The sequence below is a fragment of the Castor canadensis genome, chromosome 10 (assembly GCF_047511655.1).
Source record: "Castor canadensis chromosome 10, mCasCan1.hap1v2, whole genome shotgun sequence".
NCBI lineage: Eukaryota > Metazoa > Chordata > Mammalia > Rodentia > Castoridae > Castor > Castor canadensis.
Window position 1 is genome coordinate 73,065,705 of NC_133395.1, and position 19,446 is coordinate 73,085,150.

General features: G+C 33.0%; 1 protein-coding gene across 7 annotated transcripts in view; it reads right to left on the reverse strand.

Moving 5' to 3' along the window:
* Pds5b (PDS5 cohesin associated factor B) overlaps positions 1-19,446 on the reverse strand; it is a 197,147-nt gene that overhangs the window by 61,849 nt on the left and 115,852 nt on the right. For all 7 annotated transcript variants that reach the window (XM_074043570.1, XM_074043569.1, XM_074043568.1 and 4 more), the window contains 6 exons: positions 19,106-19,187; positions 16,615-16,663; positions 13,802-13,941; positions 12,099-12,214; positions 6,944-7,049; positions 4,550-4,710 (listed from right to left, as the gene is read on the reverse strand). In XM_074043570.1, coding sequence (XP_073899671.1) covers positions 4,550-4,710; positions 6,944-7,049; positions 12,099-12,214; positions 13,802-13,941; positions 16,615-16,663; positions 19,106-19,187 — 654 coding nt within the window. The remainder of the gene's footprint in view (positions 1-4,549; positions 4,711-6,943; positions 7,050-12,098; positions 12,215-13,801; positions 13,942-16,614; positions 16,664-19,105; positions 19,188-19,446) is intronic.

Consider the following 19,446-nt stretch of genomic DNA (forward strand, 5'->3'; position numbering starts at 1 on the left):
TAAAGCGAGAGCACACAAGGGAGGTATGAGGATAGGTAAGACACCCAAAAAACTAGATAGCATTTGTTGCCGCCCACACAGAGAAACTAATGCAGACATTTTAAAGCAACTGAGGCCAACAGGAGAAGGGGACCAGGAACTAGAGAAAAGGTTAGTAAGAGAAGAATTAACTTAGAAGGTAACACACATGTACCAGAAAGCAATGCGAGTCAACTCCCTTTATAGTTATCCTTATCTCAACTAGCAAAAACCCTTAATCCTTCCTATTACTGCTTATACTCTCTCTTCAACAAAATTAGAGATAAGGGCAAAATAGTTTCTGCCTGGTAGTGAGGGGTTGGGGGCAGTAAGGGAGGGGGCAGGGGAAAGGGGGGAGAAATGACCCAAACATTGCATGCACATATAAATAAAATAAAAAAGAATGCCTACCATCAAGAACACAAACAACAATAAATGTTGATGAGGATGTGAGGAAAAAGGAACTCTCATACACTACTGGTAGGAATGAAAATTAGTACAACCACTATGGAAAACAGTATGGAGACTCCTCAAAAAACTAAAAATAGAACTGCCATATGATCCAATAATTCCACTCCTAGGGATATACCCAAAGAAATGTAAGTCAGTTTACAACAAAGGCACCTAACATACCCATGTTTACTGCAGTATTATTCACAAAAGCTAAGCTATGGTAACAGCCAAGATGCCCCACTACTGATGAATGGATTAAGAATATGTGATATTTATAAACAATGGAATTTTAATCAGCCACAAAGAAGAATGAAATTTTGTCGTCTGCAGGTAAATGGATGGAACTGGAGTACATAATCTCAAGTGAAGTTATCCAGGTTCTGAAAGCCTTTAAGGCCACATGTTTTACCTCATATGTGGAATATAGATCTAATACAAACACAGCAATATTATGAAAAATAGGTCACACTAAGGGGAGGACACATACAAGAACGGAAGGGTAAAAGCAGGAAGTTAAGAAAGTGAATATGATTGATGTACTTTCTGTATAGGAATGCATATGGAATTTTTAAATGTGTAGAAAAATTAAAAGGAGACCAAGAAGAAAAATGAAGATGAACCAATTCAGGCTATAATACCTATATATGTGGAAATGTCACAAGGGAACTTCCTGTATAGCTATCTTGAACAAAAATGTCTTTTCTTCTTTTATAAAATCGGATGAATAGGAAGGCAGAACAGGTCCTGCCTGGGGTGGGTGGAACCAGTGGGAAGGGAGAGGATGTGGGGAAAGGGTGGTGGAGTATGAATATGGTGCAAATACCATGTACACATGTATGTAAATGTATTTTCATAACCATGTCCAAAGAGTTAAATACTCAGAAATGTGCAAACAAGAAAACAAAAGTCTGATTTAATACAATTTGAGCTGGCTAGTGAATTCTTGTTACATCCCTTTTTCCATCAACTTGCTGGCTGTTGAAGCACTGACTTCAGAAATTTTATGTGGATAAAATTACTCAGCTTCATTATTTCCCATTGCACATGGCCTGTATTTCTCTTGATGGTTGTGATATCATTCCTATAATCCCTGAAGATTCAGTAAATTAAACCAGATTATTTTCCTAAAAGTTTTCCTGACCTCTAGGTTCATGCTTTCATTCCCTCTAAACAGCTTATTATTTTCTTGATTTTTTTATTTCCCACTAATTTGTCTTTTCTAGAGAAGTCAATCACAGTTTTTCACTATCTACAATTCACTCTCTTTAAATATCTTCATTTTGCCATATTCTTTGAAATTTCCCCATACCAAACATTTACCTTACTGACTCCACTTTCTGTTATTCTATTCCTTACTACTTATAATAAATTATATTCTACAATGCAAACGTTTCTGCTATTCCTTATTCTTACTTCCTTTTCCTATTCTCTCCCACCCAACATCCCCCACATAGACTCACTTGATATCATATGCTGTTTAAACTTCTTGGCGGTTTAAAGCAAGTCAAAAATTTTTCTCAGGAAAAAAATTCAATTCTTCAAAATAGTACTTATTAACAATCTTTTAAATGCTAAAATGTATAGAGAGTTTTTTAGTCCTTGTTAAATCTGTATATTTAAATTCTGTTACTTCATCTTGGAATAAGAAACATTCTCTCTGTCTCTGTTCTTTACAAGTATTGGTAGTTTCTCTTTGATGACTAGACAATGAACAATTCTTTAACATCAAAGCTCCCAACTCAGGCTACTATTGCTTAATCAGTTAAGCAACACCAGGAAGGAAGTTAGGACTAAAGGTAGTTAAGTGAATTCTTTGTGTAATTTCTCTCCAAGTGTTAAAGCCTTACAAAGATGAGAACCATTCTACTTGAGCTATTAGTATACCATATATACTATAAATGGGCCCTCAGTTTTGTTTACTTTGTGGTGAGCAAGACAAGCTGAACCAGAATGGAACCCCATAATTCATCTGTTTTTTATTTTTTCCTTTTAAGTAGATTAACACATAACTTTTTCTGACTGTAAAGTCAGTAATAAAACATTCCCTTCACAGGATTCTCCTCTTGTCTAACCTTTAAGCTTCATTCTTCTTGGTATGGAAAATAGGCTGCCATAAAGAAAAATGGTATGACCACTCAGCTTTTCCTGTTCCTACTCTAGCTGAAATCAGGGTTTCCTTGTTTTCTTCCAAGTCTATTCATACCTCAATCTTTTCCCTCTAATTTAGCAAATTCTTAAGAGGATACATTGCCTCATACACTTGATTTGGAACATACATTGCTAGCCTTCTAACATACAATTCAGTCTCAATGGCATACTTGGTTCTGTCCAGTTTGTGGTGTCTACTACTTAGATACACTTATCTTTTGTTTCTTTTTGTTTTGACCAAGTCAAGGGAAGATAATTTAATAAATATTCACATACTATATTATTTTTTAGCAAAATCAAGTCACCCAATTTAATAATTTAAAACATAAAGTGTACAAACATATTTTATCTCCTAGAAGATATACATGAGTTACTTCATTAAGAACAGTGTACATACAACAGGTATTCATTATCAGTGGAGTTAACTCACCTCATAAGAAACAGTGGAAATATACTTAGCATATAAATCAAGTAATTTTAAGTACTTCAGTTCCACATTAAAGCAGCACATTTTATAATTCCCTTCAGAATTCTAAAATGTCTGACTTTCAACCTTAGCCTCTTAGTTTTCCTACAAATGCATCAAACAGTGTTTCTTTAAAATATTAAGGATACTAGGAAATACACCCTGGGATGAAAATAATATAGACCTCCAGTGAGAAAATTAAAATAAAACCTTTCCAAGGCTCTAAGAAAGGAGCTGTGCCACAATGGATATGGTTCCACAGGACTGGAGTCAAACAAATCTAAATTCAAATTGTCACTCTGCCTCTTGCTAATTATATTATCGAAAACCATTTGCTTCTCTGAACGCTAGATTCCTACTTGGAAAGTTAGGATAATAGCCACACTGCACTGAATTGTTACAAAGTTAAAATGAGATAGCCTATTAGATAAACATTGATAAATGATACACAGTTTGTATGTGTGTTGCCAAATTCTGATCTGAATAGGAGAGCCTCATGCCATAGTGAAATTTTTTGAACTCACTTAAAAATTAACAAGTCAGTTCCAAATAACAAGCATTTTTAGTCTTGCCAGAAAGACTACTGTTTTAAAATTCCAGGATGTTTCAATTACTATTTAAGTAATATCATGGTCCTTTCAACAGTTTTTTCAATTAAATTCACATGAACAGAAAAGAAGCAACCAAAATTATCTCACTCTATGAGCTAGCTTAGCCCAACCTCTAAATAAAAAGGCCACAGGCAATTCTGCATGAAGAAACATGCTACCACAACCACAACTGACTAGAGCATTAAGTAGGTAAGCCAGAGTGATGCAGTAAGTGAAACTATACCAGTATCAGGATCACTTATCAGATCTTCTCTGCAAAAACAGGGGAGAGAGATACATATAGAAAAGCAAGCAGTACTGTAAAAGAAATGAAGATTTATTTTTTTAGGCTATTGTAGAATCTTAACAATGTTCAGTCAATATTAGCTCCAGGATAGTAGAAATAATGAACACAGAAAAAAAATCACACCACTATTAAAGTAAGATATTCCATGCTTCCCTACTTCCCTGTGTCAAGTACAGCTCTCCTTCTGAAAAATTATGTCCAGTCCAGTACCCTTACTCACACAAGTAAAAAGCCCTGCTAAAAATCCTCTGAAATTCCTCAATGTACATTAAACTCATGTGAATTATCTATTTTGTGACATAGGGACTATTCCACTATAAAATTTTTATTAAAATCTTTAAGCAAAACTAATACTTAGGAAAGATATGTCACGTTTATCTTTCATTGGCATTAATCTTCTAAAATACCAATCAATTCTTTCTCACGAGAAAGGAAAATCTACATTGAATATGACATAGAAGTAAGATAACTTAAGATAATTTTGCCTCAAAATTTCAAAGATTCCAATTATTACATAACTCAATAAATTATATGCCCAAAATATTTATCAGAATAAGCTCAACTCACGATCTGATGTGTGGGAAATCCTCTTCAATTTTGCTTCCTGTGTTTTTGAAAATTTGCAGTGCAGCTTCTGCTACTTTTTCATCATCCATTTTCAGACAAGCCAGAAGTGATTCAAATGTTTCAGCAGAATGAAATGAGATGGGATGTGTAAATGAGAGTACCTATAAAAGGAGTCATAATAGTAACTTATAAAACATTTTCATGTTCATATATTCAAAATATTACATATTAGAAATACCACAAACCAAAGCGAATACAAAAATTATGCTAATGAGAAAATAAAAGCAGTCAAAATAAAACTTAAAATACACAATAGAAATCTTCTGTTATAGGAGTGGAGGATATAAAGAAGTCATTTCTTCCACATATATCATAGTTGAAATTCACTCCCTTCACTCCCTCCATTATTCTCCTTTATCCCCTATTCCTAGAATAGTTTCAACAGATTCGAATCAGTTTTTTTAAAAGACTGAGATGACAGCAGATATAGAAACAAAGGAGAAAAATAATGAATTTACCATAGGAAAAGCAGAAATTATTATTCATGTATGGAAGGTACATCTCATTAGTAACAATTATGCAAATTTAAACATTGGGATTTTTTGTTTTGTTTTTTTTTTGTTTTCTGCCAGGCCAGGTGGTACATGCCTGTAATCCTATCTACTCAGGAGGCAGAAATCAGGAGGATCAAGGTTCAAGGCCAGCCCAAACAAAAAGTTGGCCAGTCCCCATCTCAGTTAATTAGCTAAGCATAGCAGATCATGCCTATGGTCACCAGGTACACAGGAGATTGTAGATAGGGGGATGAGGCCAGACTTGGATAAAAACATGAGACCCTACCTGAAAAATAACTAAAGCAAAGAAAGGGAGACATGGCTCAAGTGGTAGAGAACCTTGCCCTGAGTTCAAATCCCATGACCTTGCCCCATTCCCCAAAAAATTTTTAAAAACATTGTTTTTATTCATCAGATTAGCAAATCTTTTTAAAAGTTACAATATTCCATGCTTATGAAGATTAAGGAGATGGGTACCTTTATACACTACTAACAGAACTGTATTTTGGTATATATTCTCTGAAAAAGAATATAGAAAAACAAAAATCATGTGTGAAAAAAGTATACATACAAAAATTTTTAGTTATATGATGTGTGTATCTAAGAAGTTTGAAAATGATCATTTTCTCTAACCCAGTAATACCCAATTTTGCAAAAAATAATACATTCAAATATGCATCTTAGTATCATTTATAAGAATAAAATTTTAAAAAACTAAATATCAAACAGTAAGAAAATAGTAACACTATGATATCCCCAAAACTGAACTAATCACCATTTCAAAACATAATATTTGGGCCTGGCACGGTGGGCCAGGCTTACAATCTCAGCTATTGAGAAGGTGGGGAAAAGATTTTAGTCCAAGGTGTATTAGGGGAAGGTTAACAATACCCTATGTGAAAAAGACACTACATGCCAGAAAGGACTGGGGGCATGGCTCAAGTACTAGTGCTCTTGCCTAGCAAGCTTTGAGGCTCTGAGTTCAATCCCCAGGTCCACAAAAAAGAAAAAAGTTTGTTATTTTTACTATGAGCCAAGCACTGAGCTAAGAAATTTACATATATGATTTAATTTAGTACTAAGATAAGCATTATTATCATCTCCATTACAGATGAGGAAGCAGACTCAAGAATGAACCCAAAAGCACACAGCTAGTAAAACTAAAAACCAAATCAGTTTTTGACACTCTTAAAAGCACTGCATGCTAGGGGTGAAATTCAAACAGCAGAGTGACTGCCTAGCAATTGGGAGGGCCTGAGTTCAAAACATAGCACTGCCACCATCCCTACCATCCCGCATGCCCCCAAAAAAGCACTGTTGCAGTAAGCATGAAAAAAAATACTTATACTTTAATAAAGGAGTGAATTAAATATTCACTCTGATTTCAACTATATAAAACTGTACATTTTTTAAAGATTAAAAGGAAAAACTAATGTTTATATATGAAGGGCTTATGAACGTTTTGTTTATAATTTTATATTATTTGTCAACAATAAACTGATAATTTTATAATCAGTAAAGACGGGAAGCATATTGCCTAAAAAATATTAAAATACAGTTTTAAGACAAAGATGGCTCAAAGTTAGCACCTTCTTTGTTCACTACTGATAACTAAAATTATATTCCTCTGAATTAATACTATGTTAAATAATAGAAATTAAGCCTAAAAATACTCAGCTTACAAGTTAGAATAGATAAGCATCTTCTAAATTATCTAAAACAACTGACAAATTTTTACCTGAGGTTTTATAAACAAGAAGCAAACCTCAAGCACAAACAATGAAAACTATTATAAATATTTAGCAGTTATCTAATGAGACAATTTTATATAAATATTTACCTTAAGCAGTTCAAGACCTGCCCTGATAGCTTGATCAGTTGGAACACCCTCATCTTCATCATCTGCAGTTCCATCTATTGATTTATTCACTTGCTTAATGAGAGCACTAAAATGTGACAAAAAACACTGTCATCTTCTAACATGATATTCTTAAATATTACATACACCCAGGCCACAAATTTGATATAGTTATTTCCCAAAGATTATCACAAAACAACTACTTTGAGACACTTCTTTTCACAAAGTTACTTTCCTTCATCCATTCAAATGAGGTCTTTATTTATGCTATTTTTATCTTTACCACAGAAGGCCTAATCCTAAACACATGAATAATTATTTTTTAATTACCTAAAATTATTAGTGCAATCAATACAGAATATATACTGAAATAAAGGAAAGGGGCAATATTAAGCACTTTGATCAAGTACTACTTTATGTCAGGCACAAGTATAAAAGTCAGAAGCCACAAGTCAACTACTAAAAAGGTATAAAAATACCTAGTAACAGTCACAATAAGACTTCATAAGAACATTAGAAAAAAATAGCAGAAGATCATAAGGGAAACTCAATGTTTTCAAGCTTTCTTCTAAAATCAACAGACTTAGGTACTTTCAAAATAAGCATTTGTAGGGCTGAAGGTGTAGCTCACGTGGAAGAGTACCTGCCTAGCAATCACAAGGTCCTGAGTTCAAACTTGAGAACCAGGGGAGGGGAGGAAAAAAAAAAGGGCATTTGTAATGCATTGACAATTACTTAAAATAATCACTCACATTGATGAGTATTTGCTCTTTTGACAAAAAAGCAAGTAACAGAATAACAGAAGAAACATAAAACTTGTCAAAATTTATTCAATGTTCCTTAAAATATTTAGTAGATATATGTTCCTACAAAAATTTTGTATCAAGCTAAGAATCAACTATATATAAGGACTTAAGTTTTCTTCCCTTCAAAAGTATATTTCTAGGGGTGTTTCATCTTCTTTTTATTATTTTCCCTAAATATATTTTCCCATTCTTTTATCTCCAACTATCTCAAATAAAAATTTTCAACTTTAATCTTCTTTGCAAGCAGTTCCAAGAGAATTCCTGCAGTATATGGAATAAAAAATACGACACATCCAAAATTAACTTTTTATTTTCCTTCATGACTAAGAGTATGAAGTTCTTATCTACTGAAGGAAGAGTACAAATAAGTGAACAAACACAAAAATATCATCAGAGACTAGTAAGGACTATAAAGAAGACCATGACAGGAAGTGAAGTTCCTTAGCTGGGATAACTTCTTCTGATTTACAACTAAGAACAAGAGTTAATAAAAAAAAAAGTAAATAAAAGCATCAATCAAAAATCTCCTGAAAATTATTTTAAAATATTAAGAATTCAGTGAAGTAACACCAACAAAACACTCAAATATCAGCAGTGCTTTTCTGTATCAGCAAAGTCATCTAAAAATACAAAGGAGAAATTTTTCACAGTAAGTCAAAATACTTAAGTAGGAATAGGAAGGAGAAACTGGTAATGCACAGAATCATATGACACTTGGTATGAGACAAGATTCAACAGATGCATAGTACAGCTCATATGGAACTAATGTAAAAAATAAATTTTAAGAGAGAAAGAGCAAAATAACATTCTCTATGAGATGAAAACTTATCAGAAAAACCTCAGAAAACAAAACCACCAAAAAGAAAACCCAGTAAGGGTCCATATACAAGAATTTATGCTATAATAAGGGAATGGCTCAAATCAAATGGGAATGGATCAATTTTTCAATAAATGAAGTTGATGCTATCATGTACATTTTAAAAAAGTTGGATCACTACATTTATCTTACAGTAAAATAAATTATAGGCCACTATATTTCTGAATGTAAAAAACAGACATCCTGGTTGGGTGCCAGTGGATCATACCTGTAATCCTACCTACTTAGGAGACTGAGGCTGAGATTTGAGATCGGGAGGATCATGGCTTGAGGCCAGCCAGGGCAAGTAGTTTATGAGACGCCCATCTCCAAAATAACCAGAGCAAAATTCACTGGAGGTGTGGCTCAAGCAGAAGAGTGCCTGCTTCACAAATGCAAAGACCTGAGTTGAAACCCCAGTTCCACCAAAAGAACAAAAACAAAACAGACTTCCTAATAAGGTATCAAAGGCCAATGGAATTATATAATACAGTATTTATTAATGCCAAACACAAATTTAAAAGACAAACTGGGATGGTAGCTTTATTGTATATACTTTTAAGTTTTCTTTCAGGTGGGGTGGGGTCTTACAAACTATTTGACCCCAGGGAGCCTCAAATTGAGATCCTGCCAATCGCAGCCTCCTAGCCACCTGGCTTATAAAGTATTCTTATAATATAAGAAAAGGACAATTTCTCTGAGGTGCTCATAGGAAAATAACAGACATTCCTCAAAGAGATGCAATTTGCCAAGAAATACCAGGGGGTAAAAGTCCTACTTTATTAAAAAAAAAATACTCCATTTTATTTGTAATAAAAAAATTAAAGGGTACCATCATTCATTCAACTATAAAATTCAGAAACTAAAAATGTTAACAGGCTCATTAGGGAGAGTCAGGTGAAATAGACACTGGGTGACTAGTACTAGAGGTTACTGAAAGTGGTATTTTTCTAGAGGCTACCATACAGTATGGTAGGTTCTGCAGCCACTTTCTGAGTTTAGCTTAACATCTTTGTAATTAACTACTCCGTATCTGTGAAACAGTTCCTACCTCACAAAGTAAATGAGTTACAACTTAAATAACTTTTAGAATCCTCTCCCAACATTATAATCACTAATTGCTATCTGTTTTGTTGTTTGAATATAAACAACAAACATACATTCTGGATCACTATAATCTTAACTGCAAAAGTCCTCAGTATGTATGTCAATAGTATGCACCTTACGTTTAAAAACTTTCATCATTTTAATACTGCAATAACTTGGTCTTCTTCCATTTCTACAGTTTTTACTGTAGAAGTCTTTTCATGACCTTTTTACTTTTTCTACCAATCTCAGTATTCCAATTCATTCTTACAATTTAATATTAAACTCAAAATTCCCTTATTTAAAAACCAATGATTTGCCAATTCCAAGTAAGAAGCACATCCTTTCTCAACTCCTTTAAAAGCAGCCCCTGTCATTCTTTTCAAGATACCAGTTTTCTCTTCAAGATTTGGACTTGAACCCTTATATTTTTATCTCCTTACCTTATATGAAGTAAGATGAAAATTATTTTAGGTAAGCTGTCTTCAAACCCCCTTCAAATATGTTCTTTTCCTTTCCAACCCATTACCTTATAGAAAATCACAACAATGTAGCAGTGTATCTCATCTACTTCCCTCCTCCTATTATCTCAATCACCTACAGCTTTCCTAAAATCAAAGAATTAAAATCTCTAAAACTCAATCTTAATGACTTTCCACAATCTGATCCCAATCTACTTTCCAAGGATCAACACATAACATTTTTATACCTCTCAATACGTAGCACTTTGATTAACTCTTCATACTATAATTTAAACAAATGACAATCATTTTCTAAACAATCCTATTCTTTCCTATCCATTTACCTTGTCTTATGTTAATCTTGGCACCTAGAAAACACTTTCTCCCACATCTACAGAAACAAAATCTTCATCCATGCTTCCCTCTTAGGTAAAATATTACCTCTTAGGGATATCCTCTTTCAGTTCTCTGAATTCTATTTTTAAAATCTTATGAAACTGTACTATAATCTCCTAATTAAAAACTTTATTCCACTACTAAACAGAAAACAGGTAACAGCACAGTCTGTTTTTGCAATACCTATCATTGCCTAGACTACTGAAGAAACTGGGATTATTTAGTGAAATAATGACTTTCAGTCTGATTCACATTCTTTCTTTTACTGCTCTTCTAGTTTTTGTTTGGTTTTTTAAAACCTCAAAACTACCTATTCAGTTAAGGTGGCCATGCTGTGATCTGTCCTGGAGCTAGGTCTCAGTGGAAGGAAAAAGTGACTAGATACTTGCAGCCCCTGACGGGAAATGGGGATGGAAGTAATAAAGGACAGAGAGGAACTTCAGTGAAACTTCAGAGGAGATCAGTCTTGCAATGATGAGGCCCCAGATATCAAGAAATGGAGTAGGGCTATGAGTGGGAGGAGACTGCAGGGGAAATCCTGCCTGTTGATGACCTAGGAATAAAGTGGGATGAGGTTGTCAATGCTAATTGAGGCTGCTGATACTCATGAATCACATTTAAAACTCTGATCTGTAGGGTTGACACTGTGGAGGGGTGTGGGATCCAGCTCATTTTTTTTTTTATCCCCAGTCTATTTTGGGGATGGTAGGGACATACTAGAATGTTCCTTCCCCCAGCCCTTAGTGTGCTAAGCTTTCTTTTTAATGCTAGCAGGGAAGGGTGGGAAATAGGGTAGTGACTGAGTTCCTTATTCAAACCTTTTAATGGGTACAAGATTGAGTGTTTGGTTTTATTATGAATTTTTTTAATGAATGTCCAGTTTTGTTTTTCTCCGTGTACTTCCAAACTTTGTATGGCCAATTGGAAAGTGTCTGGCTTGTGTTATTTCTGGAACAGGGACTGAGACCCTGCTACATTTCCTATGCTCTGCATCCATGCTTCTTTTGGACATTAAAGGTCAACTGATGCAAAAAAGAAAAAAAGTCAAGATGTCAGAGTTATCAAAAGTTGAAACCTGAGAGTTGTTTTAAAAAAGAAAATTTTCAGTTCTCAAATACCTGTGAAAATGAACCACATGTTCTTTTGCTACATATTCACTTAGTTTTCTTTTTCTGAAGTTGTAACTAAAATTTGTCTGTAGTGTACCTAACCTACACAAGCTAAAAAAAAAAGAGGAGTTGCTGATATACTGATAACACATAAAAAAACTAAGCTTAGATTGATAATTTCTCACACAAATGGAAACAACACTAAAAATAAAGAGCAAGAAAAAATAATACATAAAGATACACACAGACGAGTGCATATGTGTGTATATATAAATACAGATACATGCAGATGAGTATATATGATGCACAGATGAGCAGCTCATTTGGTGACTTGTAGACTGTAGGTACTCAAAAGTGACTGACCTCCTCAATGCATGAATGAGTGAACAGTAATGAAAGTTTAATATTTGTATGTACAAATACCTGATAGACTCAGTATCGATGTGCACAGGTGCTATCCTTTCCAAGAGAAACTTGATCATTTCCAGGAAAGGATTTGTAGGTTGTTTAGGGTTGCCCAACTTCTTAGTTATTTCACGCTATAATGCAGATTTTTAAAATATTACATTAAACAAATCATTACATTAAAATGTTAGGAATCTACAATAATTAAACCATGTAGTAATGGTACTTGAAAAAAAATAAATCAAGAGGAACTGAACATGTACAAAAAATAATTAAGAATTGAGTATATAAGAAAGGTAACAGTTTAAATAAATAGAAGAAAAAGGGCAGATTATTCAATGTAACAATGAAATAAATGAACAAACATTTAGAGCAAAAACAAAGTTAGGTCCAAATCTTATGTGTTCTGCCAAAAATAACCCAAAAGGATAAAAATACAAAAAAATAAAAGCCAGGGTTGGGGGATATACAAAGTTCAGCGTGCAAACTTATGACAGAGACTTGTTAAAACAACATATTCCTAGACCTCATTCTGAATATTCTCATTCAGTCAACCTGGGTTGGAGCCAAGAATCACCTTTCTCTAAAAAGCTTTTCAGAAGATATCTAAGTAACAGATTAAGAAACACTGGCATAAGGAAATACTTTCGTTACAATGGAATTTCATAATCAGGACACCAAAGGCAAAAATCATGAGGTATGTACTGATAAGACTCAGCTTAATAAAATCAGAAATCATGATTAAGAACATCATAAACAAAAAGAGCAGACTACGACTGATAGAGAATTATTTGCAATGAAACCAACAATGACATGACAAAGAAACCAGTCAATAAGATAAACAAAATATCATTCTATAAAAATAGACAAAGATTATAAACATACAACTTACAAAAGATACATGAATGGCTAATAAACCTAAGGAAGAAAAGATGGTCAGATCTGTTGGCTGACTAGCAACCAAATACAAATCCTATAAAATATAAACTTTTAGTTTTTATTCGGGTTTTATTTGTTTCTAGCAATGATACTGACCAATATTATGAATGAGAAAATGGTCACTCTTATTACTGGTAATTAGTATAAAACTAATTCAACTCTGGAGAACAGTACACTAATACATATTAAAGGTTTTTAAAATGGATCTTTTTACCCATGCAATTGTACTTCTAAGAATTTGCAATAAAGAAAAGAGTCAAGACTGTGTACAAATATTTAATTATGAAGATTTTACACAGTTCTCTGCGTTAGTCAAAAAGTGGAGTGGGGTACAATGATGTGTGACAATAATACCAGCTACTTAAGAGGCTAAGGCAGGAGGTTCCTGAGTTCAAGCCCAGTCTGGGCAATATAGCAAGACCCCCGTAACCAAAAAAAAGAAAATAAATCTAAATATACAACAAAGTGGACTAATCAGTAAATTATAGCACACATATTGAATGATGTATTTATGTTTGGTGTGCTACATAGTTATAATACTATAAGAAAGTATAACATGAAAATTAGATATATAAACCTGTACAAAATTATTTCTTCTTAAAAGAACATATACCATAATATTATTAAGTGTACCTATAGAACAACAGTTTACTTGTATTATCATTTATATGATTACTTTCTAAATTTGAAATAATAAATATAAGTACTTTCATAAAACAGAGGTACACAAAAACTAGTTGGAGTTTTCTTTTCAAACATTAGCTCTTAATTTTTCTCCTTACCACACAACCTTCAGCCTGTTTGCAGGAGCATGTTGGACTAACAAGTACTTCTAGCTGTTTCCTTATTTTCTCATCATCTTCTAATACTTGTGTGAATTTCTTCATAAAATCCTGAGCTTTACCAGGATCTGGCAAATTTCCTTAAAATGAATCAAAATAATTTTTTTTAAGTTTCTCAAAAAGGTAAAAGATCAATACTTTATTATTTTGACAACAATCCTTATCTACAGATTCAATTTAGATGAATAAATTGTGATGCACCATCTATAGTCAATTTAAACAAATAAAAAAATCTGCTTTCAAGAAATATAAGAGTCACTATTAAGAGACATCCATGGAGGGAAAGACAGAAGTGGCTATTACCACATAACTCCTTATAATATTTAAAGACATTACCTGTCAACTTGAATACTAATTATTGTTTCCTTAAGCCTACTGCATACCTCTTTCTCTCAAAATTCATAGCCAGAGATTAATCAAAAATAATTTAAGAAATTATTTTCCTGTATATCCTTGCTTATTGTTAGACTGATCCAGAGATAATTTATATACACATGAATGCTAAATGGAACTGAAATATACTGAGCAAGTTGTTCCTGGTATAAACAGTTGATTATGTCACTACTGGCTAAGAAAGCACTGTCTTTGTAGAAGACTTCATATTACTCTTAAAATATGTTTATGTATTTAAACACTTACAAGAGCTAATAAAAATGTAATCTTAGTATCTCCCTCCCCTCCACACACACACACACACACTTAACTGCTGTAAAGAGCCATACTGGGCTGGGGATGTGGCTCAAGTATAGACTATCTGCCTAACAAACATGAGACCCTAAGTTCAAATCCCAGTACCACAAAAAAATAAATAAAAATTTTTAAAGAACCAGACTAGGATAACTATAATATAGAAATTATTAATAATATGAAACTTTGAACTGTCCAAAAAAACAGTAAAAATTCAACTGACTTAAAATGAATGTAGTGAGTTCAACCTTAAAAAGCATGTAGAATGTTGTATGTAGAGTTTACATTCCTGGCAAGAATGACTAACAATCACTAAAACATTCTGAATTACTGAAACATGTTGCAGAAAGAATACATTAATATATTAATCATCCTAAACACTTGCTATATTTCCTTTTCATGTCTCTACATACAAAAATCTTTTGTAAACTCCTTTACACTAACATGCTAATGAAAGAGAAAAAAGTCTATTGTAAAGATAGCCACACTATACTGTAATAAATATAACTGCTTATAGAAGATAAACTAAATGTTTACATGATTATTTTTAAGCAATAATCGTAAACATGCAATGAACACCTGAGAACAAGGTGGAAAACCCCTAGTATAGAACTTTACAAACAGTGTTCCAAATATCACTAGTAATTCAATGGAGTTTAATATTGTTCAGAAAAAGACAGTACTGTCTTTAAATAATTTTGGAAAATAACATTTTACAGCCCCTTCATAATGGCCAGGCACTATCTTAAGGCTCACTGTTTAAGTAAACAAAACAAAGGGAAAAGATAGAAGGAAGAAAACAGGACAAAAGAAAAAGAAAAAGAAAGGAAACAACCTTAAATTTAGTGTTCTGCAAACACATATATAGAGCTTTTGTTTTTAATCACAAACAATATTATTATCACATGCAGGATAACAGCAGAAGAGATTCTGGAAAATACTATACTTGATGGAAGAAAATGGATGAGGGGATAGAATACAGGGGATTTTATACACAGCCAAGCAGTTATTTTTTAAAAAATGGAATAGCACAAAACCACTTGCTTTAGCAACTTACTAGAAAGGACTGAAAATTAGTTTAGCTACCCAGCCTTGAAAGATACTTTGGTCATAAAAGGTATGTTCATACTGAAACTCCAATTACTTAATCCAAAATCCAAATTCAATGAATTAGGTTACTGTTTTTTTCATACACATGTTGCACCTTAGATCCGTACTAAGCTCTGTCTCCCTCTCCTTCTCTCCCATTCTTTCTCCACCCTCCTTCCACCTCTCTCTCCTTCTCCCTCCGTCTCCCCCTCTCTCCAACAGGATCTCATTATACAGTCCAGGCTGACCTCAAGGCTCATAATCCTCCTGCCTCAGCCTCCTGAGTGCTAGGATTACAAATGTGTACCACCACACCTGGCTCTAAGATCTTTCCATTTACTGGAAGTTCACAAGACGCATTCTGCCCCATGTTCCTGATTATCCCTCTGACAATCTGATACACACAGTGGACTCTAAGGTGGAAAGGAAAGCAAATGAACACAAAAACAGCTACTTTTCCTTACTCCTACACTAAATAAAGATGTATCATCACACATCCTCTTGTATTTACTGTTAAATTCAATTAAGTAACATTTTACTGAACATCAGTTAAAGCATATTAAGCATTTTTTAAAGAAGCTGTCATGTAGTTATTAGATACTATCTTTCACTCTAAATTTTGACAGTGTAAAATTAGCCTCAGATAGATTCAAGTAAGAGCAAACAACACCAAAGCACAGATTTAGTTTTTCAATAAGCTTGTAAGTTGATTTAAATGAGGTGTCAAAAAATTTACAAAATAAATCTTTTATCTAGTTCTTGCTCACATACAACACTGAAGAAAAATTCTGAATAGTACATGAAGAAGAGGAAAGTAAGAAATAAAAAGGAAAACTGAGTGGCCTGCTTTGTATCGAGCAAAAATACTTTTGTTTCCTAAATTATCATTGCCTAAAACGAAACTGCAGGAAACAATTTAAATTATAAGAAATGTTTCAATTAAATCTTAAGTTTTATATAGATTTAAAATTACTTACTTGTAATAACCATCACTTTTGAAAATATGGCCTTGACACTGGCATCTGTCTGTAAATCACATAAGAAATGAAAAATTACAATTCCCTGGTAAGAATACATATTACACTCTTCAAAACGTTAGGTATGCATAACCTCATGTTTCAGACCCGTGCCCTTACTACTGTTACATCTGCCCTTAGCTATTTTTAAATTCTAGAGAAACCCCTTCTACATTAAGGTACAAACAAACTTGTTTTCCACTCGTATCACCTTCTACCTCACCTTCTTTTGTCAGCCCTCCAACATAAACTGACCGTTATACCACACTTTTGGACAGGTAGATAATTTGAAGTCTTTAAAAAGTTGAAAGACCAGAGCAACTAAGTTTGGAAAAACAAGGAGAAAAAGAAAAAAAAACTTGTTGGTTTACAAGCTTTTCACTGTTATCGCCAACAAAAAGATGACGTAAGTATAAATTCTAACTGACTTCGAAAAGATGACGTAAGTATAAATTCTAACTGACTTCAGACATTTTCTGCCATAGTCATAATAGACGAAGTTTTCCTGATAAAATAGGAGGAAGTGTAAATATCCAAAAGTTAACATAACTATGAACTTTTTCTTAACCTTAACTCAGTAATGATCAATACAATGTATGCATACACATATATTATGCACACAAATGCACACACAAAATAATCAGAGAAAACTAATTCTTCTCACAATTACAATTTGGGGAGCCAAGTGGTATAGCACCTGCCTAGCAAGAGCAAAGTCCTGAGGTTCAAACCCCAGTATTGCAAAAATACATACATAAATACATCCACAAAAACAAATAAAATAAAAGAATTCCAATTGGGATATTATCTTCCCTCCTCCATTCTGTTTCCTGTTCAACCCTACCACACATTAATGAGAATTTCTTCTTTAATTTGGACAATCTGGTAATTATTTTAAGACAAACAAAAAGAAAATTTCAGAGGCAGAAAGAAACTAAACACTGTCAGTGAATTGAGACTACCTTTTTCAATTTCATGTATAACTGAACAGAAAAGTCGTAAGACTCTCCAGGTTTTTATCCATAAAATACAGAAGCTCCCACCAAATAAATAAAATTTAAAAGGGCAGTGAGAGTCTCAAAAACAAAGTTATGTTTGATTACAATCTCACACACCATGCTTGTTTGACATACTAACTGGCTGCTATTATAACTAATAATCTCTAAAATCAAAAATAATTTGATGCACAGGTAACACTTGTACGTACTTGGCCAGAAGAAAGTAAATTAAGATAATCCTAGATAACAAAGAGAGACACTTTTACTCAGAGATTACTGACTGAAACACACTGACTTAATGCATGTAACACTCACTGAAACACATGATTATTGACTGATACACACTAACTGAACTGGAGATAAGAGAAAGAAACAGCAGAATCACTAAATTAATTAAGTCCTTTATTGTAAGGGAAAACATTCTAAAAGTTTCAAAATACTCAATTATCACAGAAAAAAGGTTAGATTATATTCAATAAAACTTTGATAGTCTATAAAACAAAAATACTACTCAGGTATAAGCTTTAATTAGGCAAACAAGTGGTAAAAAATCTCTTATTTTCTCAAACTTTGAATCATATAAAAATTTAAGAAATACTGAGCAGGTCACTATAAATGACTGAAACAACTATTATTAATTCATGGGTTTTTAAGGCAATTATCAGTATATGCCTAGAGAAACTGGAAATTTTCAACCCCTGGATAAAACAATGGTCTCCTGGCTTCTGTCCTATAAACAAGAGGTGTATGTGATGGATGGACTGAAAAAGAAATTATAAATAATAGTATATTGTTTTCCTGAATGTAATTTAAAATGATTAGGCACACTGCTTTTCAGATGAATTATTCCTTTCATGGGCCTACCATACATCATTCTACAAGGAGGCAAAACAAACAAACAAACAAAACCCTAGAATCATTCTAAAAGTCTATGAGTAAAATACACATTTACTAGCTGAATATCTCATTCAATTATAATTTATGCAATCAGGTTAATAAATCTAAATCACTGCAGTATTAATTGCAAGTTAAATATAAGGACAGTAAACTATAATTACATGATTACAGAAACTTTCTAAAATCACGAGCATACAAAAGATGCTGGTAGCATGTTACTGCGGCAAAATGTGAAATTTTATTCTATTTTCTAAGCTTTTATTAATGCTGAATTATTTTTATCTTATTGATGTCAAAAAAGAAACCCTTAGTTTTAAGCATGCAGAAGCACATTCTCTTCCCTGTTTCCTGTGCAGAGATATTAAATACTTTAAATTTTTCTTTGTAACAAATTTCTTAAAAATTAAAGTTATCTAAGTTAGGAATCCTAAGTTCTACAGTCAAAACTCTTCCACACAGAAAGAGTTAACAAATAACAGCAATAAGTGGTATGCATATAAACTAAAACATGTGTTTTACAAAACTAAACATCAAAAGATTTTTTTAATTCAACATACTTTGGGTTGCTTAATTAAGTCAAGCAAATCCTTTACTTGATGTCGAAGCAGATTTTGACATTTCCACATTTCATTTAATGCTCTGAAAAACATAAACATACAAAACAGGTTAAAAATCCTTTCAGAATATTCTGACTACATAACTTTGGAAAAAAAAAGATTCAAAAACAAAAGATGATAATGACAGGGTCAAATTCATAAGACTAAGCAATTGACGATGTACAGGGGAAGAAAAGAATCAACGTAACAGGTAATAACAAACCAGCAGGATCAAAAGAAAGAGATGTAAAGTGATGGTGTTTTGTTCTGTATAAAAATAGGTAGGATCTATCATTAACTGG